We start from the raw sequence: 27,696 nt of genomic DNA on the forward strand, positions 1-27,696 counted from the left end.
GCTGAGGTAGATGAATAGGAAGCAGATGATGGGAGCTATTTATCTGATTAGCCCAGAGAGCCTGTTCTTACCTAGAGAACAGAACTGTGGGTAAAAATGGGTCACAGTGGGGCACCTGGATGGCTCAATGGGTTAAGCCTCTGCTTTTGGCTCAGGTCATGATCCCAGGGTCCTGGAATTGAGCCCTGCATCGGGCTTTCTGCTCAGCAGGGAGCCTGCTTCCCACCATCCCCAACCCCCGTCTGCCTCTCTGCCTAGTTGTGATCTCTCTCTCTCTCCCTCTGTCAAATAATTAAATAAAATTTAAGGGAAAAAAAAAAAAAAAACAGGTCACAGACTGGGTGGGGTATAAAAGAGAGGTCTGATGTACTTAAATACTAAAAGTCTCCTGCTACAAAGGTAGATGCAGGATTTCAAACCTGAGCCAAGTTTTCTGCCAAGGCCACAGCCAGCCACTCTACAGAAAGGCCAGGACAGGAGATGGGCTCCAGGGTTTATGGAGAATCCATGGATCCCTACATTGAAGAAGAAAACAGGAAATGTGACCCACGGTGCCTAACCCCACTAAGGAAGGACATAGCCAGGACACTGAGCTCAGCCATCATGACATCCACAAACAGGGCAGGAGGGAAGCCCTGCCCCTGTCTCAAGTCTGCCGAAGCAGGCTAAGAGCAGCAGCTGGGGGAATGCAGAACAGAATCAGCGAGAAGCTCAGGCCCAAAACTTGGAGTCAGACACAGCAGGGCAGGGGGGTCCAGGAGGGGAAAGAGGGATTGTGGGGGTGTTCTGATCACAACAGCTGCAATTACGGTTTCCATGGTCACCCCAGGGATGCATGGGGGCTGCCCCCTCAGATAACATAGGGCCAGCAGCACCTGTGTGGGCCCTCTCCCCTTCCCAGCACCCAGAGGGGCAGGACACCTAAGTTACCATACAGGCTTCCAGTCTGAGCACACCCCTCCCCCCACAAAGGGGCTCCTCCTCTTGATTAGCTAATTTAGAAATACCACCCAGCTGCTATGAAGCCCAAGAGGGTCAAAAAGCCATTTTGCAGTTTGGAGAAGGAAACCTCTAGTTTTCATGGGAATTCCAGAGTCAAGAGGCAGGGAGGCCCACATTGAAATCCAATTAACAGCCCACCCAAGGGGCAAGTGCAACATCAGTAACAGTTGGAGGGAGGCCTCCCTGCAGGGCCAGAAGGGCTCAGCCACACAAAATCCCAGCTCAAACGTAACACTAAGGGAGAAAGAAGCTCAGAAGCAGAGAAAGTGGTACTGGGCCTAGTCAGAAAGCTTGGCAAGATGGAAGAGGGTACAAGCCAGGCTGAGGCACAGGCCTAAGAAGGCAGAGCCTGAGGAAAGGATTGAAGAACAAAAACATATGCAGGAGGTAAGGGGTAGGGTGCGGTCAGGGGTCATGATTACAGGTCCACTCCCTGCCTTCTGAATACAGAAGCCAGGGCCCTCTACACTGTAGCTAGAGAAGATTCAAACACAGACAGAACACTTATCTCACTGGGGGCCCCTCAGCTGTCAGTCCTACCCCACAGACTCACACCACCTCCATCACCACCAACAAGAGCTGGCATGGATCCAAGACCCTTCCCCATCAAGAATCAACAGCCTCAGAATCCTTCTCAACACCATGCCCCAGGGAGCCACCACCTCTAAAACGGCTAGCATGTGAGATGAATCTTCTCAGTCACTCCTGCACTAGAAGGTTCTTCTTGAGATAAGGTTCCCCTCCCCGCCCCCATTCGTCATTCACCTCCTCACTGAAACAGTAGAGCAAGAAGCAGAGTTCCATGACTTAGCTCAGGAGAGAAGCCCTGACAAGTTATAGCTGATACCTTGTTCTGTTGTGTTGCTGGAAATGGACCACACTTTGCATTAGTGGGGGATGCAAAGTGATTTTCTTACCTCGACAAGGGTCCTCTGTGATTTGACCTTTACCAATCAAGGAGACTAACCTAATGGAGAGATTAGCCAGCTCAGCTACCTTGCCAGTTTCTGCCTACCTCATCTCTATCCTCATGGGTGATCTCATCATCTCCTAAGTTTGTAGGAGATGCCTCTAAAGACTCTAAAAACCCTTTGTCCCAGGTCGTCCTTCACAACTGTCATAGAAATGACACTCTGCAACCTTCAGCCAATCGTCTCTTTTGTTTAACTCAATGCTGGATACTTGGAAGTGTCTACCTTATGGGCTGCAATCAATAGACACTTTGTTCTCTTCATGAGAAGAAAGGATCTGGTCCAGAAAACTGAAGCACAGAGGTTTTTAAGTCCAAAAATGTCTCCAAAGCACGTCAGTAGCAAACACTCGGATACTACCTTTAGGATCCTAATAACTTCAAGTCTTTGTTTTTAAATCCTCAATTCCATCCCTCACCCCTAAAATTCTTCCACTCCTTTTCTCTTCAAGAGGAGATTGAGTCATCAGAGCCAGTTGGCCCTCTGAACATTTTCCTGGTGTCTGGAAATAGGATCACTTGCAGAGACCAAAAATTTATTTTCTCTAGCTAACCTCATAAAAATGCAGACTTTACATGCCTGTCATAGTTTTTTTTTTTTTTTTCCGTCCATATCTAAGTTCATGCCTACAATGGGACCACGGGTTTTTCTGAGGAGTGAAGCTAGATTTGGAAGGCAAGTCATGCACTGTTTGCTACAAGTTACATCAAGTGGTCATACTCAAAACCATGCAAAGAAATAAAATCACAGTGGAGAGGAGCATCTCTCCATACCGAGACCTCATTCCAGCTTTCTGCTTCAGCCCTGCTGCATTATCAGAAAAGGCCTGTGTCAGCTGCCAGCCATGACCTTCAAGCAGTGCCTGACGGGCTTCATATTTTGTGAGGTCTGTTCAGTTGCGGACCATAAAGGCTCCACTCCACTCTTGTTCCCATTGGGTTCAGAGTTCCAAAGTTAACACTGGAGAATTCCAACAACATGTCACTCCCAATTCATCAACACACACGTAGTTAAATACTTAAAGTTTCCTGCTACAAAGGTAGATGCAGGATTCTAAACATTAATTTAAAAAACTTAATAAAAGCAGGAGTGAATGAGAAAATGTTGTAGGGGGTAAGAACCATTTTGGAGACATTTAGTTGATAGCATTTTAAACCCCTGGATCCTTCCAGTCCAATCTCATGGTAGGAAGGGGGTCTCTGGGGAGATGGTATATGGATGCCAGGGATAAGGGAACACTGATTGTCCGATGCCTGTGATAGGCATTGCTTGAATGGCAAGGAGGAGAAGTCATCGGGAAAAGAAACAAGAACTCAACCAACTGATGTGAAAAAGGTTGCCTCCCCTCTTGTCATGTTTTCTTTTTGTCATTTCAACTGAAGATTGTTCCAGGTTTGGGTTTTTCATCCCAAAGAAATCTCATCTAATATTGCCACTTGGAAAGGGAAAGAATATGTCACAATGGGGGTTGGTACTTCATACACATGATGCATACATTCCATTTTCTATACATAACCCAAGGATAATATTTAGTGCTATTATAATAAATCTATTCCAGATCTTGCCAATAATAGGCAATGGGACGAGAAAGAGGGGTTTTTATTACATAGGAAAAACTTTGCCTTCTTAGGTACTGATGATAATTTTATACAGTCAAACCCTTCCATTCAACATAAGTAGGGCTGAGGTAACGAATGATGAGAATCAAAGCGCAAAATCCTTTTAAAGAATTAAACCCCTTAAGACTTTATTTTAATGTACAGCTATAGGACATGATCATCCTGGTTTTGCTTATGCTGAGACACTGGGCACAGAGCACAGTAGAGACACACATTCACACCTACTTTCAAGCCGTGAGCTTTCTTGGATAAGGGTCTACTAACTAGAATTCTCTGTGGACCTTCTTTCATGAACTCCTCCACCAAGGAGGTCCGGGATTTCCCATCTCACTTTCTGTGAAGTCAAGCAAGAACAGACATTTGTGAAGACTATAGCCCTTCCAGATTTTTTTTTTAAGATTTTATTTACTTATTTGACAGAGATCACAAGTAGGCAGAGAAGAAGGCAGAGAGAGAGGAGGAAGCAGGCTCACCGCTGAGCAGAGAGTCCAATGCAGGGCTCGATCCCAGGACCCTAGAATCGTGACCTGAGCCGAAGGCAGAGTCTTTAACACACTGAGCCACCCAGGTGCCCCAGCCCTTCCAGTTTTGCACTACTCCAACTTCTGTAGTTGTTGTCACCCACTTATGTCGACAAATGCTTTAGTAGTCACCAATTCTGAATCTTGTCCAAAACAATGAATTTTCAAAGCAGTGACTTTTTAAGACTCCTATTGAATTAGTTTATAGGATATGTGCCTATGACTTCATTCAATTACTTCAATCCAAAAGCAAGGGCAGTTGGCTTTAAGGAGGTTTGGGAACAAAGCCCCTGATCCTGTCAGCACCCATGTCAATCCCTCCAGCAGGAAGGCACGCGTGTCCTGGGAAAGCGTGGGACAGGCTCCTGGTGCTCAACGTGCTATGGGGAGAAGTTATGTGTTTTACATGGTACAGAGATTACATGAGACTATAGAATACCTAAGTTAATGCAGTGAGTCAGTAACCTAGAGGCTGGTTTTAAAAAACTTTTGCACTTGAAATATCTAAGTACAAAAAGTGAATTACATAGAAGGAATTAGTTCATTAGGATTCCGATCTACCCATTTTTAGTGTTACTATGCTTTCCACCACCCTACTATCTTGGGAAATACCACTTCATCCTCATGTCCCAAATCTCTACAGGTTATCAACTATACTTCAGCCAATAGTTAACTCCAACAGGATTCAGCACATACTGGAATTTGCTATAGATCTGGTTGTGGGGGAAGGTGAGGTTATCAGAAGTCCTAGGTCACAGGCCTTTTCTTCAGGTAGACATGATTCATATATATATGAAATAACAGGAAACAGGGTAAAGCAGGTATTTAAGTGAAGGATTAAATATCTAGTGTATATTTTTAGAGTACATGGCTCATGGTCACTCGGTGCCACCAGCAGTTGAGAAGTGAACAGTCAACTGCAGAACTTCTACAGATCTCACTGGGTTTCCGTCAAGTTTAGGAACCCTCCCACCCTGAGGCTGAAGAACCTGCTATCTGGTTCCTTGCCAGCCACATGGTCAGACTGTCACTGGAGACGCTTACGGCCTCACACACGTAACACCAGGTGACCTAAAATTACATGGATTCCCCTCCACGTTCAGCCACCTCCTCACCCCATGCCTGGGTCTCCAACAGGGAAGCAGGGAGGAAGGGAAAGGACCAGAAACTGTGCTTCCCACTCCACTCAGTCCCCACACTCCATGTGTAGACTAGGCTTCAACACAAGGATTTGTGCTCTCTTCATGAGAGTTCTGAATTAAGACCACAAGCTAATATAAAAGCAAAATGATTTGGATATGAAAAACTCCTATGTATAAAGTGAATTTTAATTTTCTTCTGTTTATGACACCAGATACTTGCCTCCCAATGCCAGGAGGAAACCAGGCCCTGGTTTTAGATAGGCCTCACACAAATTGGTCTACTTCACATCAGTAACTGCTTTCATTGCCATTCAACCCCACACGTGTAGGTGGGGAAACCAACAGGTACAGGAAAAGGCTGTAGGAAAGGCCCCAGTGGGGTTCCTATGTGACCGCTCGCAAACCGTCCTGAACCACAAATACATCCCCTCGACACCATATTGCTTTGGATCTACGTATGCCCCATCCTACGCAAACCCGAGAGATCCCCTCCTGTCACCTGACTGTGGCCTGGAGCCTCAACCCCCCCACGGCCCCACAGGGAGCTGCGGAGAGCCACCACATGGCACATGAAGATCACTTCAACTGGCTGGAGGGTCCCACAGACACTGCCCCACAAAGAACCTCATCATCAGTCTGTCTTGTCTCCAGCTTCATTCACTCACCGAACAGCAAAGGAAGTCAGCATGAAACACAGCTTCGGAAACCATTGCCGGAAATGGCTTCACTAAACTAACAGTCTGGGACGGGGGCTCATCCAAGTAGAGAGCAGAACCCTAAGTATTTTATTGCTTCAAGGACACTTCCTAGCACACATCTGATCCCACTGGGGGGCGTATGGTAGTACCCGCTTCCGCACATGTCACTCACCGATGCAGGCATGGACCCTCACGGACAGCTGCGTCCTCAGGATGATGCTGTGCTTCTTGCCCCGCCTAATGGAGATGGAAGACAAAACAGACACGGGTATCAGAGCGGTCGCCACGACGACACCCACATGCTGTCAGTCAGCTTGAAGGCTCTGGCACACCCACGTCCAAGAGACTCAAGGTAAGCAGGGACCTAAACAGAATGAGAATCTACCCTGAAAGAGTGTGAGGTCACAGAAAATTAAACGAGGAGGTTGGACGCTGGGAGACCGCACACACATTTTCTTGTGAGTGCAGTCTCGTCAACTCCTTCCATCCGCACAGTTAGCATGCGCTCATGCTTGACCATGTTGGGAAAACCTTAAAATCCGTGCCCATCCAGTGGGATCCCTGGAATGTAACAACACACATCTGCTCGACCACTTTTACCCTTTTTGAATATAGAAGAAAGGCACACAGCGGGGTCATCACACAAGGCTGGTTTGCTGCATGGTAAGTCAAGACAATTACAGCATTGACCCCTGGGTAGGGGTTCACCAAAGAGCTTACAGGCTATTTAGTCTCAACAACACCAATGTATACCACACCTTTGTATCCTCCTCGCTTATTTAAGAAAACAGGATGGGGGAGGGCGCCTGGGTGGCTCAAGTTGGTTAAGTGTCTGCCTTCAGCTCAGGTCATGATTTCAGGGTCTCAGGATCAAGCCCCACATCGGGCTCCCCACTCTGCTTCTCCTTCTCCCTCTGCCCCTCCCCCCACCCACGTGTGCTCACACACTCTTAAACCCTTTAAAAGTAAAGATGGACCTTTCTCCCCCATTCTGCTCCTCATATGGCTCACCCCACCCTGGGCAGAGAAGGACTAAGGCACACAGCAGTTGGGAGGATAATTGGGAGAAAACAGGAGTCCTGGAGACCTCAAGGTAACAAAGGCTTTGGGAGTTGGATAAAGGGAGGAGCCTGTGAATGAAGGGGAACCGGAGCCAGCTCAGCAGCACCGCAGCAGATACCCCATGGGGTCTGTCGGTGGCTGAGCTCCCTCCCATCACTTTTCTGGCCATCCCTCTCTCCCCGTCAGGGCACCCCACCCCCACTCCAGAACAGTCTGGCAGTGCTCTTCTGCTTCCAGGTTTTGGAGTTATGTTGGAGGAAAAGGAACAAAATCTCACCAGGGCACACAGCTAATACAGTGATTATGAATTCATCGTAATCACTGCTCGATTATTCTTGAGACCCGGTAAGAGGGAGAAGTATGGCTTTTAAAATGGTCTCTTCCAGGGGCACCTGGGTTGCTCAGTGGGTTGAGCCTCTGCCTTCGGTTCAGGTCATGATCCCAGGGTCCTGGGATGGAGCCTCTCGTCGGGCTCTCTGCTCAGTAGGGAACCTGTTTCCTCCTCTCTCCTCTCTGCCTGCCTCTCTGCCTACTTGTGATCTCTGTCTGTCAAATAAATAAATAAATAAAGCCTCTTGAAAAAATAAAATAAAATAAATGGAGAAAGGAAAACCACTTGCGTTGCCTATAAAAGCATGCAGTGGCCTCCAGCCCCGCAGCTGCTTAGGAGCAGGAAATCTGTATTCACAATCCCTTCAGATGCCCACGAGCCTCTCCTTTATGATGTTTTTGTTCATCTGATTGTTTTACAATTGCTGTGTGTAAGCCCCAGTCTCAAGGAGCTTTTCCCAAGTACACAGCACTTGACCTATCTTCCCAAGTCTGGGATTCCTATCAACACAGACTACGAAACTTTCTTCACACACACACAAGTCTTTCTATGGACAATCCAGATGCTGACCTTCCTTTAATTCTTGTGATCATGCTAGAAAGTTCTAAGTGCATGGACCTGAATGACTGAACAGACTCTGGGGTGTTCTGGGATGGGGCCAGTAGCCACCAGCTGGGGTGCTTCTTCACTCAGTGTGGGGCAGGGGTCTGGCCTGGAACAGGAACCAGAGAACCAAAGAGAATGACCAGCAGGAACCAGAGAACCAAGAACCTAATGACCAGTAACAGTGAACCCTGAGTCCACAGACCTCAAGATTTTCTGTACCTCGTCTTTTCAGCAATTAGGAGTCACTACATAAAGCATGTAGACAAAAGTACATGCTTTAGATGCCCAGGTATGGGGGGAAATGCATGGAATGACCAAGGAGAAGATTTCAGAAGAGCTCAAGTTCTGGAAAAGTTCAAGAGTGCCAGTTGATAGCCCTGCTTTTAGCTTCAAGCAACTACAAAACCGAATTTTGAGGACGTGCCTGTTTTCCCACAGAATTCTCTCGTCCCACAGCGGGGGAGTGTGGTTTGATGTGGTTTGGGATTGCAGGCACCTGCGCAGAAAGAAGCACCATCCCGGAGGGGCGTCTTCTCTGCACTAGTGCACTGAGAAAGCAGGCAGTTGGCTGGGTCATGCTAAACCCCGAGGGAATTTACAAGACCACAGAATAAAGGCCTGTTTTGAAGTAGTTTCATCATTTACGATTCCTCTGCTTCAATATTTGACCTCCTTCCCCATCTGCCCCTTAACATGAAATCCTACAATGGAAGAAAGCCTGTGTGGAATTGGGGGCCACAGGCTGTGGAAACCACCCGAGAGAAAGGTGGCCCCAGATACCAGGAGTTCCTAGCAAAGGAGAGGACTGGCCTCAGCTGAAGGGAGTGGTGGTAAGTGATAGCTATGTCCACAGAAGCTGTCCTCCATCTCCCATCCCTGCTTTCTCCCACCTTCAACATGGGTACCACTGCTGTGCCCATTTTGCAGATGAGGAACACAACACTAGTAGAAAGAACATAAACTGCCTCAAGTCACAGAGCTGGTAGAAACAGACCCAGGCTGAAAGAAGACAGACTCCATGGTCACCTGCACCCCCTGCCCATTGCTGGAGGACTGCCGAACCTCCTCCAGGGCTTACCAAGGATAAAGAGTCTAGGCATTTTTAGGGAACTGGTGTAACCAATACCAAAACCTAACAAAAAGGACATTAGAAAATTAAGATACAAATTAAGACAATATTGGCTAATCAAGTTAGGCTTATTCTAAAAATTCGAAAAGAATTACAGGGAGTTCTAGGTTTTATTTAAATATACGTCAAGGGGCACCCGGATAGCTCAGTTGGCTAAGTGTCCAACTCGATTTCAGCTCAGGTCATGATCTCCGGGTCATGAGATCAAAGCCCATAGAGGACTCTGCACTCATCAGGGAGTCTGCTTCTCCCTAGCCCCCCCAACCTTCTCCCCTGCTCATACTCTCAAATAAATCAAGGCTTTTTTTCTTTCTTTCTTTCTTTTTAAAGATTTTACCTATTTGACAGAGAGAAACACAGCAAGAGAGGGAACGAACATAAGCAGGGGGAGTGGGAGAGGAAGAAGCAAGCTTCCTGCTGAGCAGGGAGCCCAATGCAGGGCTCGAGCCCAGGACCCTGGGATCCTGACCTGAGCTGAAGGCAGACACTTCATGACTGAGCCACCCAGGAACCCCTAAATGAAGTCTTTAAAAAAGTAAAATATTTCTTTCTTTCTTTTTTTTTTTTTAATTTAAAGATTTTATTTATTTATTTGACAGAGAGAGATCACAAGTAGACGGAGAGGCAGGCAGAGAGAGAGAGAGAGGGAAGCAGGCTCCCTGCTGAGCAGAGAGCCCGATGCGGGACTCGATCCCAGGACCCTGAGATCATGACCTGAGCCGAAGGCAGCGGCTTAACCCACTGAGCCACCCAGGCGCCCAAAAAAGTAAAATATTTCAAAAAATTTTAACAAATAAAACAACTCCTCTGGATGCAGAGGTGGACCCCTTTTAGGGGTGCCTGGGTGGCTCAGTGGGTTGAGCATCCCTTGGTTTCAGCTCTGGTCATGATCTCTGGATCCGCACTCAGCAGGGGAATCTACTGGAAGATTCTCGTCCTCTGCCTCTCCTGCACCTTGTGTGCTGATGTGCCCACTCTCGGTTCTCAAAATCTTTCTAAATAGAGGTTTTAGGTTTACAACTCCCTTTCTCCAGGAATCACCCCAGCCTCTCTGGCCTTTGATACTCTTCACCTGGGTCCTAGACCAACAATCCCCACCTGGCCACCTCACCCCTCGAGTATGGTTCAAGGTAACCTGATTTGTATAAACGCTCGCTCCCTCCCCTAATGGCTCCCCCTCCGGAACCTCATGGCTTTTCTAAAGTTGCTGTCTGTACATGAGCCAACTGAGGTCATGTGCCCATTTTACTCTTGTCTTGCCATCGTCAACTAGTGCCACAGCACCCTCCGCTTCTACCACATGCCCCAAACCACCCCCCCCACCCCGCCTTCCTCTGCCACCAGGCTCAGGTACTTGAGATCACAGTGGGCCACATCAGACAGCTGCCTCCCAGCTCAAATTTCTGTCCACTCACGCCACCCTTCCCATTACTGGGCTTCCAGGAAGACTCCTCCTTTGTAGGACAGGTCTCTCTGACTCCCTACCCCCATCTTAAAGCCCAGGGCCCACCTGAGCTCACCCACTCCTTCGGGATGCCATCTTTGTCCAGTGATACAACTAACATTTGAAAGTACTTAGAGGCTTTCCACTCCTACTGTCCCCTCAGCATGGGAGTGGAGGCGCTCTCTCATGATTTCCTACAGAACCATCTCCTTGCCTAGGCTCACCCCAAGTTCTGATTTCATTGATCTGAAGCAGAACAGGAAGAGAAGTTGTTAAAGTTCCCCAGGTGGGTGCAGGTGCCTTCTCCAGCACCAAGAACCTAGGCTATAGGTTCCCAACCAAAACAGGAGACCACCTGAGGAGCTTTTAAAGTGGTGAGAATCCAGGCCCCAGCCCAACCTCCTGAAGCAGGTGCCTAGAAGCCAGCATTTCAAGGCAGCTTTCCTCCAGGTATTTCAGAGGCAACCCAGCACTGGCCTGAGGCTGGTGTGCAAAGTTTTAGGTGGGGCAGGGTTCCACAGCCTTCCATCAGATTCTCAAAGATTTCTTTGCATCCCAATAGGTCAAGTTTGAAGGAAAAAGTTTTGCCTTCCTACTGTCTGATAGGAAACCTCATCCAGTCACCTCTTGGTCCGTGTTTCCTCTGCTTCTAGACTTAACAGCATTGAAAAATCACCTACATTTTGAACCCAAATCTAAAAACTTACTGAACCTGAAAATCCAAGCCATACACAAACAAAAACCCTGCATGAGGTGAGAGACTCTGGTTCAGGTGTGGACGGGAAGCAACGAGCAGCTTTTCCTTATTCTCCTCCCAGGTGACGACCTTCAGCTGAGAGCGCAAGCGTGTTGTCTGGGGCTCTTGGGACAAACCGGCGAAGGAGACGAAGAGTCTGCGGTCTTAGGGGGTGCCAGGCTCAAACTGCAGCCACCAAGAGCGGCCGTTGGTCCGGGTGTGGGAGAAAACCAGCCCTTCTCAAACAGAAGGGGCCGCCCTGGCAACTTCAGGGCTCCCCTCCTCCCTGCCGAGCTCTCCCACCTCAAACCCTGCGTGCCCACAAACCAGGCAGAAACCTCAGGGATCCATGGACCCCCCACACGGTTCCTTGGGTTTCACAAGCTGCAGGCCAAGAAGCTAGGCAGGTTCAAGCCCAACCAGAGCTCTCCTCAACCCCTCTGTGCCCCTCAGCACGTCGACTGTGCCCCGAGGCTAGAAGCCTCAGGGCACACGGGCCCCTGAAGACCGGCTTCCTCACCTGCACTGGGGGGGACTCAGGGCCGTCCCACCGCGCCGTCCACTTGGCGCAGGAGTTCACGCTCCCTTGCTCAACTTCCAGCAGCATTTTCAGGAATGGCCTTCCCAGGCAGCCCTGGAGGGCTTTAAAAAACAGCACCGTCTGGGCCCACCCCCAAGTTCTGACTTCATTGGTCTGAAGCTGAGCAGGAAGGGAAGTTGTTAAAGTTCCCCAGGTGGGCAGATCCCCACTCCAACACTGAGAACCTAGGCTGTAGGTTTCTGACCCAATAGGAGACCACCTGAGGAGCTTTTGAAGAGGCCAGGATCCCAGGCCCCACACCAGGCCTCCTGAAGCAGGCACCTAAGAGCCAGCACTTCGAGGCAGCTTTGCTGGGCTATTTGGCTCTAAGTACCATCCAATGTTTGGCCCTTTCCAGCCCTGCCTGGCCCAAGCCTCAAGCCACACACTGCCAAGCTCTCCCCACCCCACAGGGTTGCACAGGTTCCCCACCACACACAGCCCTGTGAAGGCCAGCAGACAGGGGGCGAGGAGGAGTAAGCTGCACCCCAGGCGATGCAGGATGGGGAGAAGCAGCAGCTCTCTTCAGAGCTGCCCCTGGGGTGCAGAGGAAGATGAACACCGTAAATGACCAAGACCAAGGCAGGAGCCCTCAGGGACGCTCACCCCACATGCAACAACCACACTAGTCCTCCAGCCCCTGGGAGCTCTACCAAGCTCCTTCAGACAGCCCCCTCCCCCTCAATCTTGCAAGGCCACTGTCCCCTCAGGGCTAACTTCAAGCCCCACCTCCTCAGTGGCAGGCCCCCATGCCCCTCAGCTGCCCCTGGTTTTCTTTCAGAGGCAGGAGAGGTAGAAATAAGCAAAAAAGGGGCCTGGGCTCTCTGGCCCAGCTCTGCCCTGTGGGCAAGGATGCAGCCTTGGTTTCCTTAACTAAAAGAAACGAGCTTTCAGAGCGCTTGGCCTGTATGGACCCCTCCAGGTCTAGAATCCAGTGATTCCCGTTCCAGTGTATCTACTTCTCGAGCGCTTCTTGAGTTATAGTAAGGGCTACTACTTTCAAGTTTGTATTACATGCTGGGAACCGGCTTACTGATTTATATACTATACATCATTGCATTTTTTTCCCTCACAACTGCCCAACGAGGATGTATTAGGATTATCCCCAGTTACTAGGAGACTGAGGTTCAGAGAGGGAAGTAGCATCCCCACGGTCACACAGCCATGAGGCTAATTGCAAAGCCCATGTCCCTAACCATTACGCCATGCTGCCCCCGGCAGTGCTCCCCTCCATTGCAGAGACCTTGCTGGGATCCCTGCTGACACGGGGGTGTAAATGGAATTGGGTAGAATTGTACTTATTTTACAAATAAATTTCATAAACTCCTATCAGAGATAAAGTGGCTTGTACAAAGACACACAAGGAAGGGGCAGGAATAATCGCCCAGAGGGCTGGGAGTTTCTGGTTCTGTGCCCCATGGTATGGTGGCTAATTTCCCTGGCCTTGGAAGGCAGTAAATAGACCTGGCTCCATTTTGGTAGCATAATAATTGCTTTGTCCTTCTACTTTTCAAGGTCTCTCTCCTCTTCTCGGTTAGCTATAGCTTAAGTGATAACTCTAAACAAGGAGTGAGTTAATTTTTAGTCTTGGCATAAAAGAGCCGGGTAATGGACAAGAACAAAGGAACTCCTCCAGCAAGGAAAATTCTCTCAGAACACCCTGTGCAAAAAAACACCGCCATTTGCACACGGCCTGCCACACGTTGTCATTCTCTGGTCACGACATTAGCAGATTGTTGCTTTAGCTCACACAAAGAAATCAAGAGAAAGAATAGTTTTATGTGTCCTTTTCATGCCTCAAAAGGGCATTTCTTAACTAGAGAGAAATTATATTTTAACTCCCATTCATGGGAGACAAGGGTTCTCAGGCACACAGACTTTGCCAAATGCCACCGTCCTAGGGGAGGACTTGGGAGGGACACTTGGTGCAAATGACATGGCAGATGTGGCCAGACGCCACCCACTTGTGCAGGAAGGCTCAGCCTGCTGGCCGCTTCCAACCAGCTCCCAGCAAGCTGCCATACACTGCTCGATGGCAGTAAGTGGCCCAGGGGGAACGAAGGACCCAGCAAGGCCAGAACAGCATCATCCTGATCTGTCTTCTGCAGCCTAGGCCAGGGACAGAGGGGCCGCCCCACCAGTGGTCAGTGAAGCTAGCATCTTAATACTCTTCCAGACAAAAAGGAGCGTCATCCTGAGTACACTCCAAAGGACAAGGTGGGAAGGTAACCACAAACCAGGACTCTGGCAAAGACATAAAGCCCCCTCTGGGGTGAGTTTGGGGCCCACTTGTCAAAACCAGAGCTACCCAGCAGGGTCTGGCTACCTTCTCTGGTGGACACTTGCCCACATATGAGTCCTGCCTTCTCCTCTTGCTGTAATCCATCTTAGGTGCAGGTGCAGAAATGGGTCAAGGTTGCACCTATCAGATGGACCCACGGCCAGGTCATGATTTGCAAAGGAACAGAGTGAGGAAGCAAGCCCCAGGGTCTCCTCTAAGGAGCTCGCCACCGGGTACCTCGCCCTTGAGGAATGGCTGGGGGGACTATGAGCACCAGGATGTCGATGCCGACAGTGCCAGGTGATGGCCGCAAATGCGTCCTCCCCCGAGCCACCGTGCAGCATGCTTGAGTGCTCTTTTAACCAAACCCGGCATTTTAGCCTGGGACCGATGGTGTCTTTGCATGAACCAACCTTACATCACCAAAGGCGTCAACATACTTCCTGAATAAACCCAAAACGCCTTTGCCCAGGACCTCTAGGAGGATCAGGGGAGTACAGATTTGGAATCGGGTCCGTCTGTGTTCATACTTGGCTCTCCCAGCTCCTGGCTCTCTCTCCCTCGATGTGGAATTTACCTCCTGACCCTCGGTTGTTTCAGATGAAGAACAGAAACAATGAAATCCACTCACGTGACTGTTAAGAGCGTGAACTATTAAATAGACCGTGAATAAGGTGCCTGATATTGTGAGTGGCACAACAGGCGCTCCAGAAAGGTTATTTTCTTCTGCGCTTGAATTTTCTCTTTTAGAGAGAGAGTGTGCACGTGCTGGGGGCGGGGCAGAGGGGAGGCTGAGGGAGAGAGAGAATCTCAAACAGACTCCATTGCCCGGCACAGAGCCCGGCACAGAGCAGGGCTCAATCCCAGGACCCTGAAATCATGACTTGAGCAGAAATTAAGATCCAGATGCTTAACCGACTGAGCCACCCAGGTGCCCCTTTCTTCCTCACCCTCAACTCTTACTACTGCTATCTAATGTACTGATGCTTTTTTTCCCCACTAAGCTCCCATCTCCAAATCATTTGAATTCTGATAAGAAAGAAAAAAATCGAACAGGGCATGGTCTCCAACTGTAACACCAGTAGAGATATTTTTCAGGTTGATAATAATCTACTCATAACCCAACTGGTGCATGCTTAATCAATGAGTCATGAAATCATTCACTTAGACTGTCATCCAGCCTGAATTCTGACGTCTTATATAAAGGGTTGTCATTGTCAGTAAAAACTAGCAATGGAATTTTCCCAAGTCTATCAATCTAATGTTTTTGTTTTTGTTTTTGTTTTTAATAATGATGAGTAGAATCTGGTGTGACATAATAATGAGTGTGTGCATAGCCTATGGTAGTTTCCAGGATCTGTTCCCATTGGGTCCTCAGAAAACTTTGCTGGTTCTTACCAAGGAACTTGGCCTTAGTGCTCATGGTCCTGTTATTCAGGAATCCATTCTGAGATCCTGCCATTTACTTGACTACCAATGCTCAATAAGCACCTTTAATGTGTTGAGAAAATGCTAGAAGACAGATACTCAGATAAGCCCAGTACTGACCTACTAGAGCTTTAGCAGCAGACAACTGAGGGAGAGGACAGTTAAGGGAGAAAGCACCATGAACGATGGCAGATGTAGGGAAAACCCAGCAAACTATCGTAAATACTAGAATCAGGTAGAAAACTAACACTAAGGAGGTTTCCATTTTCCCTCATTTTTGAGCCTCTCATGAAGAATCAGCACTCCCAGATAAGATTCACCTGGGTGTAATCTATTTTCAATTCAGGCAAGGTAGTTTCAAAGCAACCTTTGGGGAGGTCCTCGAACACCAGATTAAGACAGCTAAGCTTTATTTGGAAAGCAACAGGGAATCTCGGAAGGTTTCTAAGGAGGAACGTGATGAAATCAGAGACACACCTGGTTCTGAATGGATGAGGACAGAAAGGAAGGCAGGGGGCCCCCAATCAAAAGGCTATTTCAACAACCAAAAAACACAGGAAGAGCTGACTGTATGTTTATATGTGATTTAAACGTGATTTGACTTTCTGACCACCTAATTTTTTTTTATGTCTATCGCTTTATTCAGATTCACAGCAATCAGAAGTATTAAGCAGTTCTAGATGTAGGCTAAAAGTAACTAAATGTTAATTAACACCATCACAAATCATTCTCTCCACTACTGTGAGTTCAGAAGGTGACATAGTATAAAAAAAAATATGCTAGGACATCTGCCAAGGAAATGAAATATCCAGGAAGTTATCATTAAAAACAATGCTTAAAATAGTTGTCAAACTACTAAATCTAGAAAATATTAATTTAATTATATTTGTTTTTTAAAAAAAAAAAACTTAGAAGGTCAATAGAATGTGATTGATTAAACTATACCAGAAATCTTTCTGCCCCTGAGTGGCCTTGTCAAGAAGAATGACTCAAAATGCAAAAGGGTTTGCAATGACTGCTGGTCAGTCACCTGCGTCTCCCCTCTCTTGTGTGACTGGGAGTGCAGAGAAGGTCAAAGCTACCGTGGTTTCTTCCAAGTATTTTAAGGCCTTCATGTACCCCCATATCTCTGTATCTTGGACAGTTTGGACTAGTCTGCAGGGACAACTGTTGCTCTTACCCAGCATCATCCTGGAAGCCTTCCAACTCGTCCCGCTGCTCTGCCAGGGTGGCCTCCAAGTCCAGGTAGGCGCCATTGTGGGAAAGCTGCAGTGTACAGTCATCCAGCTGCAAGAGAAAGAGTCTTTAAGCCCAGCCTGCTCCTGGGATGTGCACTTTGGACGGAGAAATCACTTCATGGGGCCCTCAGGTGTTTTTGAGCATGTTTTTGAGCATCAAGCATGATTCTGAAATTCAGATCATAATTAGAAGAGGTAGCAGGTTCGTCCAAATCTACTGGGAGCACACGACACAGTGACCAGATAGCAATGATGCCTCTGAAGGGACTGGCACTGACAGGGTCCAGGGGACGGGGGAGGAGAAAGAGCCCTTTGACACTGGTGTCACTTTCCACTCTGAGGACCCCAGAAATAAGCCATGGAGGATTTAGGGAGTGGAAACCAAAATCACAATGCTGATGTGACCATAGATTAAGAGTCACAGAGTCTAAAAGGCAAACCTGGTGGGCAGAACATGCCATTTCCTTTGATTTGGTGAAGAGCCTACTCCTTCAGATTCTATGGCCCTACCTAGTACGTGACAATTAGTAGTTGCTCAATGAACACTTTTTACAGTTGAACTGAAATGTTCTCTATCTGAATGACACCATATTCAAATTACAACATACCAAAGAAGACATTAGGTCTTTTTGTTACTAGTCTTACTTTTTTTAAAATTAGTTAACACTGACATGCTCTTAATTATGTCCCATGCTTAATTCTAAGCATTTTACATAGAGTACACCATTTGATTCTCACACAATCCCTATTAACTTCTATTGTCCTCCCCATGTTACGAAGACGAAGCTAAGACACAGAGAAAGACTAAGTTACTTGCCCAGTGTCACACCTGGGGAATAGTGGAGCTGGGATCTGGATGCTGGTAGTTTGTGTTGATCCCTAACTCTTGATCCCTATGCCACTCTGTATCCTCTATATAGCCACAAACCTACAAAGGACTTGAAAATACCATGCTTACAAAATGCAGTATGTGTCATGTGTAGTGTTCCAGTATGGCCAAGACCATGCCACAAGTTTGCCAACCCCGTTCCCTTTTCCTTTAGGGCCCTGAGATCACACATACCAGCCTTACAGCAGGGCTAATGGCCACATAACTGAGGCCTGACCAATGGAATATGAGAGAAAGTTTAAAAAAAAAAAAAAAAGGCCCCCAACAGCCTGGCCTTAACATCCCCACACACCTAGAGGCAGAGAAGCCGGAGGAGGACTCCAGATTCTGGAAACCAGCAGAGTCCCAGCTAGAAGGAACTCTGATTCCTGAATCCCTGCATGGAAGAGAGTATCCTGTTGCCAGAGTCTACTACACACCTTGGCTAGTAACAAGAGTACAAGACGTGAGCCTTTGCTGTGGCAAATTGTTAAGACTGAGGCTGTTACGGTCGTCAGCACTGTATGACATTTAGAATGATCGATACACTTGAAAATACAGGAAATTAAAAAAAAAATCCACACACACAAGAAAATAATTTTACTGAAGATTAACATGATGAGGAAATCCAACTTCATGCTTCATTTCTCGGGCCATAAGTGTGGTGCTTAGTGTTCACCTACCCGATGAGTGATGGCTCTTACTCCAAAATGACAGGAGATTGGGGGAAAACAAAGGGGAATATTTAGCTCCCTTAAAACATCTGGATAAATGCCTGAAAATCCTCCCACTGTAAGTGGGACTTCAAACAAGGAATTGGTCTCTTTGGATGGAAAGGTTTTGCTTATTATCCTCAACAAGAGAAACATAGACCACTGACTGGTTAGAATTGGCATCTGTAACAGGGGGCTAATTCTTGTAGAGACCCCGCAGTTCCTGTTTCTAGTTATCCTCAACAGAATGAAAGGAATTTGTGGGTTTTTTTTTTAATTATTTGTAAGAAATACCTAGCTAAATCACTTGAAGGGGTTAATCCCATTTGATTCACTTGTTTTATTTCTCTAATAACAAACCGCTCCCCTTAGCTACGAAAGGCACGCTGGTGAATGCTTCAGCATTCTTGCCTGGCGCTTTGCAGATGGATCATCTCATCTGAGAAAGCATTTAAACCCGATGGTCCCATTGGCCAAACTCACTGTCCTGCGGTGTGAAAGGTGCACCCTGAGTTTGGGGGGAACACGCAGGAAAGCTGCCTCCCCCAGCCTGCGGAAGCAGCCAACAGGAAGGATTTCCTGCAGAAGGCATCTCCTGGGCCAAGGGTCTCCTGTGGACTGAAATCAGACTTGATTGTTCCTAGATGGAAAATTCCATGAGAAACCGAACCGGTTAACAAGTACACCAAACCATGACTCGTGCTGAAATGACTGCAGCTCTGGCTTGCTCCGACCCCCTGCTGAGGTGAGTAAGAAAACTGACTCGATCTGTCCTGTTGATAGGACTAACACTGTTGCTTATTTTGCATACCACCAATAATCAACAGACCAGAAGATGGGGAGAATGAAAGCCCTTCAGGCTGTAACAGTTCCTTTGGCCTCAGCCCCTGGAATCACATGAGGCCAGAGAAAGAGGCTTTTGGATAAAGAGTTTCTGCTTCTCCTCCAGAGGGCCTGAGTCATTCCGAGGCTGGGGTCCACACTCGGGCCAGACAGAGAGGAAGTGCTGCTGTGGGCATGGAGAGAGGCAGAATGGGCACGTACGTGTGGTATAAATACTGCCGCGAAGGCCTATTTCAAGCACCAAAGTCACAGAGCATAGAGTTGGAAAAAGAGACACAGAAGCCCACCGGTGTGTAGTATTTTTACCAGATGCAAGAGATGTCAGACTCATGAGTAGCAGTACAACAGTTAGGAAGTGACATGTTTTGAAGATTTATTAGCTTTGTTTTAAATATAACTTATTTAATTCTATATTTATATCCTTTACTTTTCAATAATGGCGACATTCAACAACTAGCTCATAAAATTTCCCAAGAATGGACATGTCAGCACCTCCAGCCACCCAGGCCAGCTCTGGCACATACCCCTCTGGTCCTGTCATGTCATTCATTGGAGGCACCCAACCTGGAGACAGCAGGACCTGCATAAGAGGCTGAGGACCCTATATGGGCTTTCCGTCCTCACCACCCCACCTAGGCCTTTGGTGGTCGCCTTAGCTGGAGCAGAGGTGGGGCTCCCTGGCCACCAGCAGATTGAGCCCTGTTCTTACCAGCAACTGTGGCCAGTTTACCCACCATGCCCAGCCCATACCTTCTGCTTTATTCTCAGGAGCCTGAGACGAATACAAATATCCGGTTTTCCTCAACATTCACCACGTATCAGCCTCAGCACGTTCTCGGCCAGCCCAGAACCACAACAGAACACCCCACAGTCTCCCTGGCTTCTAGCAACAGAATCCCAAAAGCTTAGCAGAACTGTCTGTTCTCATCATTCCTCTCCTCACATTCAGGGCATCATTACTACCCTTTCCCTAGTTCAATTTTAACAAAATTATATATCAGACACGGGCTGGGCACCAAGGAACACATAAACGCTTCCTCCCCTCAAAGATCATTTTATTGAGTAAATATAACACACAAATAGAACACAGAAGAGAATTAAAAGCCATTTAAACCAACTGTTATCATGTGTGGAAGTTCCTCCTCAGTCATATTCCTTCCCTATAATTAGCAGCCACAGGCTCCCGCGACCCAAGCATCCTCCATAAAAATGCCCCAGTCCTCCTTCCAGAAGAAAGGCCGCCATTTCTTCCAAACCCAGCGTCACAACCCTGCTTCCCTAATTAACAGATGGGCAATCTGTGCTCGTGTTAGTTAACTAAACCAGGGGAGATGACTACGTGCCTTTTAATCTGTCAGGAAGAATGTGCGGCGTCCTCACAGGAGAGCTACGGGAAGGGGTCAAGGTCAGACGTCGCAGCAGTTTAGTGAGCCGAGACGGGCAAGCACCACAGGGGTCCCAACCACACGCGCAGCCTGTGAAGACACCCTACGAGTCAGCGCACACCACCCGCTCCACGCCACCACCCAAGCCCCAGCTCATCAGTACACGGGAGGTGAATATTTAAACCATCCCATGGGCCAAGGAGTCGGAAGAAAGGGCTTCTTTGCTGGAGGGACGCATTGAAACCATGAAAGCCCCTAAAGGAGGGTCAGCTTTAGGGATCACTTTAAAAGCAAATTGGTGAGTCCCCTCGATGCGTTCTCCAGTCCTGTCGGGATACCTGTTCCAAGAGATCGCACCATGCGAACAGGGAGTGAGTCAACGTTCATGCCGCCCGGGCTGTTCTAAAGGGTCACGCAGAAGTCTCCCAGCTTCACCTCCACAGAGGACGCAGACACCTACCTCCCTGCCCGACCAGTGCCCGACAGGGAACCTCCGTTCCTACTTCCACCGAGGCAACCCGATCCCCTCCCTTGGCCGCTCAAGTCAACCGTCTTCCTGAGTGACGTGAGGGCCCTGGAATTTCCTGACTCCGACAATTTTCACGTCGGCCCTGATCCCCTGGCAGCATGCTCCCCGCACTCTTTTCTTGGCTTTCTGTGCGGTGGCCAGGACCCTGCCGGGCACCGCAGGACATGAGACAAAGCGGGGAGCCCCATGGGAAGATACCGTTACAGGGCTGTTCCAGAGTGCGGCGGGCAGGGAAGGCCAGCGGCGGTGACACTGGTGTGGCAGGGAGACTTCAGATCCGGCTGTGAACATGTGGCCAGGGTTCTGGTGAGGGGGCAGGGTGCTCAGGAGGGGGTCGGCCACGGAGCCACAAGAGGGCTCCAGAACTTTGTGTCACCCCACTTCCGCATACCATTAAAGCAGACCATCCACCCCTCACAGGCAGGCTCCACAAGGCCACTCTCAGGTTCTCTTGCCTATTCCTACAAAGACAGGGCATTCAAAAAGAAAAGGCAGACTCACCATCCTAGGAGGGTTAAAAAAAAAAACAAAACAAGGCTGATGTCACGTCTTGATTTCTATGTTCTTTACTTTTCTTAATCCAGTGAAGTAGCATGCATGTTCCTGGGGGAGGGTTAATGATTACCTTGGTTTGGCCAGTGGGTCCACAGTGATCCTTAGGCTAGGCAATAAAATAAATTCGCACGGAACCGTTCTATAAATATACACAAGGGCTATCCTTTAGGCTAATTTTGGTAATAGTTCAGAAGTGGGAACACATAGGATGATTTTCAAGAGAAGAAAAATAAAAGCTAAAATATCATTTGCTCACGTCATTTGATTGGTTCCTCCCATCCTTGTATCTGCACAGCCTATAGTATGATTTTGTGGCTCCTTCCATCAAGAGCTGGATTCTTTTCTCTACACCTAGAATCCGGGTTGGCCTGTGTCTTGCTTTGGCTAATTGAGCAACACAAGTGACATCGTAGAGACCTGAAAGGTACTTGTTCCCCTAGGGCTGTCCGCTCTTAATGCTCCTGGAACTCTGCCAGCACCGGAAGTAGCTAGGGATAGCCAGCCTTCATGACATCTGTCGGTCTATTACTGCCCCTGTGACACCCTGCCAACTGCTGCACACTAAGGGAGGCCAACATGGGTCACCAGCCTCCAGATGATCCACCAGCTGGTGACAGACACAAGAGAGCCCGGCAGATGTCAGCCAAACCGGCCCAAACCAGAAGAACCACCCAGTAGACCCATAGACCTGGGACCAACGTCTTATGATTGTTGCTTTAGGTCCATTTCCCCCTCCCAGGGTCTACCACCTCACACCACCACAGACACGCAGCCCCCAGGGAATTGAAGTTCACACTTAAGAGTTCTCAGCGCCTGGATCGGTGATGGGTGACAGGCTCTCATCCCCAAGGTGCCACCGAACACACACAACACTGTCAGCTCAGTACACAAATGCCACCACAATGCCCAGTCCTCCGAGGCCACAGAGCAGGCATGTCCTTCCCCGAGTCCCTACCTGGGACAGAGGACAACAGCAGATGCTGGGCGGAAAGGCTGGGAGCATCAAGGAGTGGGAGAGTAGTTAGCTGAGAATCCCTCCCAGGGAGATAAGGAGGCAGCAGAAGGTAAAACAGCACATGGGTTGTGGATCTGAGCCCTTAGAGCACGTTCCATCGTCCCACTGTACAAAATGCACATTAAAAGATGAAAGCATGAAGATTCGCAAGATGGTACCTTCAAGCACAGGGCTCTTCTGACTGCACTGACCACACACAAAGCCAGCCCCACTATGGGCTCAGAAACGAAGCATGACTCTGGGTCCCATCTCTCTCCAGGGCAGGCTGACAGGGAGCTCCCTGGGTGGCCCCCTTTTAGGCTCATCCCAGCTCAAAGAGCAGTGAAAAGTGGACAGCACATTTGCATTCATTAGGTCTAAACACTATGCCTGTTTCCCCCTCAAATGGTGTTTCTCTTCTTTGGCAGTCACGTAGCTTACGGCTTCTTTAAACTTTGTGGTTCCTTCTAAAAGCAGCAGAGACAAGGAACTAGACATAGGCGACAAGCAAAAAAATAAATAAATAAAGTAGGAAAGAGAGCTTTCCAGTAAGCAGTGCCATAAGGTCCATCCACAATTTCTTAATAAAATCTGACAAAACCCAGGCTCAGCCATTCCAGCATCTATGGGCTCTGGTTCTCCCACAGCCCACACAGACCACTGCATTGGGACGAGACAGAGGAGGGCATGCACATCTTGGCTGCCCTCTGCCATTTCCTAAGATGGGTAGTGAAGACGTGGCATGTGTTTCACTGTCCTTCAAACCATACAAACCTTTCACATTTATTCCTTTGTATATGTAATACATTTCATAATGAAAAATGATTCGTTTCATCTACCAGTCCATTTCCTTAGAGAAAAAACAAATGAAACGGATTTACATCATATCAGAAGAAAACAGATCCTACTGGCTAGCCCCAACAAACGTTACTCAAACTTTTAAATCCCTAGGTGCCCATTTAACTTCTTTGGAACAACGAATACATCAAAGGTACTTTAATAAATGTTTTAGGGTAAAGTACAAGGATATTTTTGAAGATCCAGCATATATAGGTTATGAAATAATATGAATGCATTTACTTTGAAAGAGGCTAGATTTTACTTCCTTGGAAAGCTTTAGTAAGTTATGTTATTTGTGGCCACCAAATTCAGTGAGAGAAGCAATGCCCTGAAATTGATTTAGGCAGTTTCCAGGTTTCTATTTAAGTCAACAAAACCGTACAGCTCACCAACCAAAGGCCAGGGCTTCTGCCAAAGTCTACACGAAAGACAATGGCAAGATTTTTCCCATTAAGAGCTCAAGCCGAGGGGATGTGATAATCTGGTAAATATTTGAATTATTTTAAAAGACTTTTTTATCATTAAATAAATAACCAAGAACGCATTAACCTCTCTGAAAGAGGCTGGAATATCTGCTCGTGTTTACAGTTACCTTTTTCCATTTTCTGTTTCACTTCAGTCAATTTGAAAAACAGTATCAGCACTAAATTTCAGGATTATATATGATCCATTACAATAATCCATTCCTTCAGGCAGGTTAATAATCCTTTCCTGTGCTCATTCTCTGTGACCGACACCGTGCCATGTCCTAGGGAGCCGACCACGATCAGGACAGCCCTGGCAGCACTCACGCCTGTACATGGGGCTGATCCCCAAACAGCTGGTCGTAGTTCAGGGAAATGAGGACAGTGAGTTTGTGACCTCTGTTGTGTCTGTTGTGGTTTTCATTGTAGGACAGGTTTGGGGAGCAGGGAGCTAAAGGATGCAAAATCCCTTCCAGAGAAGGAGTGTGAGGAGTAAAGACTCTGAAAAAAGGAAGCCAAGGGCTCTGGAAAAGGAGACGTCCTGGTCCCAGGAGAGTTTAGGCTTGATTCTAGGGCAATGGGAAGCCATGAAATGGTTGTAAAGGGACGCATGAAGGACCAGCTTTGCAATGTGGGGATGGAAGGGAGAAGACAAATGAAGATGCCAGGGAAGGATTTGAAGGGGGGTTGGACAATGGTGAAAGCTGTGGGAATGGAGAGAAAGGAGAGAGAGGGCTGATTCATGGACAGGAAGGGGAAGGGAAAAGGCAAAGCAAGAGGGACACTGGGGATTGATCAGATGCAGGGGTACCCAAGAGAGAGAAGCAAAATCTTGAGTTTCAATAATATCTATTGGTGATACCATTTACAAACATGAGAAACATGAGAAGGAACGCTCTTGTGGGCAGCAAGACAGGATAGAATTGGGGGTTTTGTTGTTAACATGTTACACCTAAAACAAGAGGAGACGCTGAGTAGAGAAATCTACTAAATCTAGAAACTACCAGTTTGGGGGTTCAGGTGTAAATGCAAACATGGCAGTTGAAGTCTCACAACCGTACTGGTGTATCTAAGGATAACAGCTAACTTTTTGTATCTTGAAGATCTAAAATGGTATCTCCTTTTCATTCCTGATATTGCTAATTTGTGCTTTCTCTTTTTCTCACAGTTTAGGGAAGGCCCCTCATTCATTTATTATTCTTTCCAAAGGAAAAATCTTTTCGTTATATTGCTTTTACACCATTTTAAGTTTTTTTAATCTCATTAATTTCCTTCCTTCTACATTCTTTGTGTTTGATATGCTGCTTTTTTTCTAGCATCCAAGATCTTATGATTGTCAGTCTTTTCTCTTTTCAATTATGTGCATTTTAGACTAAAATTCTCTTCTGTCAGGTTTAGCTACAGCCCACAATATCTGATATGCCATATTTCATATTTTTATTATCTTCAGTCCACAAAATTTCCTAAATTCCACTGGGATTTCTTCTTCGATCCATGGGCTATTCAGAAATGTGTTCCATACTTCCCAAATATTTGAAGATCTTCAAGTAGGGGCGCCTGGGTGGCTCAGTCAGTTAAGCATCTGCCCACAGCTCAGGTCATGATCTCAGGGTCCTGGGATGGAGCCCAGCATGGGACTTCCTGCTCAGTGTGGAGCCTGCTTCTCCCTCTCCCACTGCTTGTGCTCTCTTGTTCTCTCTCTCAAATAAATGAATAAAATCTTTCTAAACAGATCTTTAAGTATCTTTTTTATTGTTGATTTCTAGTTTAATTTTTCTGTAGTCAGAAAATATATTCTGTATGATTTTAATTCTTTGAAATTTCTCAAAACTCACCTATGGCCCAGTAAATGGAATGGATATGTCCTCAATAGCCACAGTGTTAAGTGGGATTCTCAGCTTTCTGTCCTCACTGCTTTTAATAACCTGTCCGTTCCATAGAGAGGCATATTAATCACCCACTACAGCTGTGAATTTCCTTTTTCTTTTTAATTTGGTCAATACCTAACTGATTGATTGCTATTTCCTAGTAGCCTGACTCTCTTAGGAGTATGAGATTCCCTCCTTATCTCCAGGAATGTTACTGACCTTAAACATGACATCATCTGTTGCTAGGACAACCAGACCACTTTCATTAGGTTAGCACCACATGGTTTACCGTCTTTCCATCTTTCACTTACAACATTTGGGACCCATATATATATATATAAGAAGTGTCTCTTTTAAGGAGAACATAGTTTGGGTTTTTTTTTAATCCACTCTGTCAATCTCAGTTTTTTAATACAAGTATTTAATCAAAGTCTGTTAACCTAAAGTGATTGTTACTATTTAGGTTCAAATCTACACATTCTAGTTTCCCTTTTCCTCCTTTTTTGCTGACTTTTGGATCAATCTCCCATTCTTTATTACTCCATATATCCTTTTTATTTTTCTATTATTGTATTTACTCTTAGATACCCACCTGTGTTAATTCTTTGAGTAATTTACCCTACAGATAATCACATGGCTTCCTGAGTCAGAAGTACCTACTAAAAATGAACATTATCACTTCCCAGACAATTTAAGGGCACTAGACCATTTTAATATGTTCTATACCTTTTGAGATATTAGGAAACGTATTTCAAACCCTGTGACATGGTATTATTTTGAGCAGTCAGTATTCATTTAAATTTATCCACACATTTACCTTTTCTCTTGATCTTCATTCCTTCCTGCATTTCTGTGCCGCTATCTGTGATAATGTCCTTCTGCCTGAGGAGCTCTCTCTATTATTTCTTTAGGGAAGGTATGCTGGCAACAAATTTCTTCAGCTCCTATTTTCTGGAAACAACTTTACTTTACCTCCATTCTTATGGTAACTGCTTTACTGAGATACAATTCATATATCCTCTAACTCATTTAGAGTGTACCATTCCCTAGCTTGTAGTATATCCACAGAATTGTGCCTCCATCACAACAATCAATTTTAAAATATTCCCATCACCCAAAAAAGAAACCACATATCCATTAGCTGTAACTCCTCATTCCCACAATCACACCCCCATCTAGCCCCCAGAAACCACTAATCTACTTTGTCTTAAAAGATTTGCCCATTCTAGACATTTCACATAAATAGAATCACACAATATGTAGTGATTTGTGGCTGGCTTTTTTCACTTAGTGTAAAGTTTTCAAGGTTCATCCATATTATAATATTTCATTCCCTTTATTGCTAAATAGTATTCTACTGCATGGATATAGCAAACTTGATTTACTCATTCTTCAGTTGATAGACGTTGGAATTGTTTCCACTTCTTGGCTACTATGAACTACCGTGAACATTTCTGTATAACTTTTTATATAGACATATATTTTCACTTGGGTACACTTTTTAAGAAATTGCCAGACTGTTTTCCAAACAGGCTACACCATTTTACATTCCCACCAGTGATGCATGAAGGTTCCAAATGGCCCATAATTCCACCAAACACTTGTTTGCTTTTAGATTATAGCCATCGTAATGAATGTGAAGTGGTATCTCATGGTTTTGATTTGCACTTCCCTGTGGCTAATGATTGTATCTTTTCACATATTTATTATTGGTCATTTGGGAATCTTCTATGGAGAAATGCTTCTTCGAATCCTTTACCCATTCTTATTGGATTATTTCCCTTTTTGTTGTTGAGTTATATATTCTAGATACAAATCCCTTTTTGGATATGTGATTTGCAAAATATTC

The 27,696-nt window shown here is 46.6% G+C and overlaps 1 protein-coding gene across 5 annotated transcripts in view; it reads right to left on the bottom strand.

Annotated features, from left to right (window-relative positions):
- Positions 1 to 27,696, bottom strand: part of FHOD3 (formin homology 2 domain containing 3) — a 456,738-nt gene that overhangs the window by 380,812 nt on the left and 48,230 nt on the right. For all 5 annotated transcript variants that reach the window (XM_044243141.1, XM_044243140.1, XM_044243139.1 and 2 more), the window contains exons 2-3: positions 16,731 to 16,837; positions 6,126 to 6,190 (exon numbers count right to left, since the gene is read on the bottom strand). In XM_044243141.1, coding sequence (XP_044099076.1) covers positions 6,126 to 6,190; positions 16,731 to 16,837 — 172 coding nt within the window. The remainder of the gene's footprint in view (positions 1 to 6,125; positions 6,191 to 16,730; positions 16,838 to 27,696) is intronic.

Source organism: Neovison vison, chromosome 3 (assembly GCF_020171115.1).
Source record: "Neovison vison isolate M4711 chromosome 3, ASM_NN_V1, whole genome shotgun sequence".
NCBI lineage: Eukaryota > Metazoa > Chordata > Mammalia > Carnivora > Mustelidae > Neogale > Neogale vison.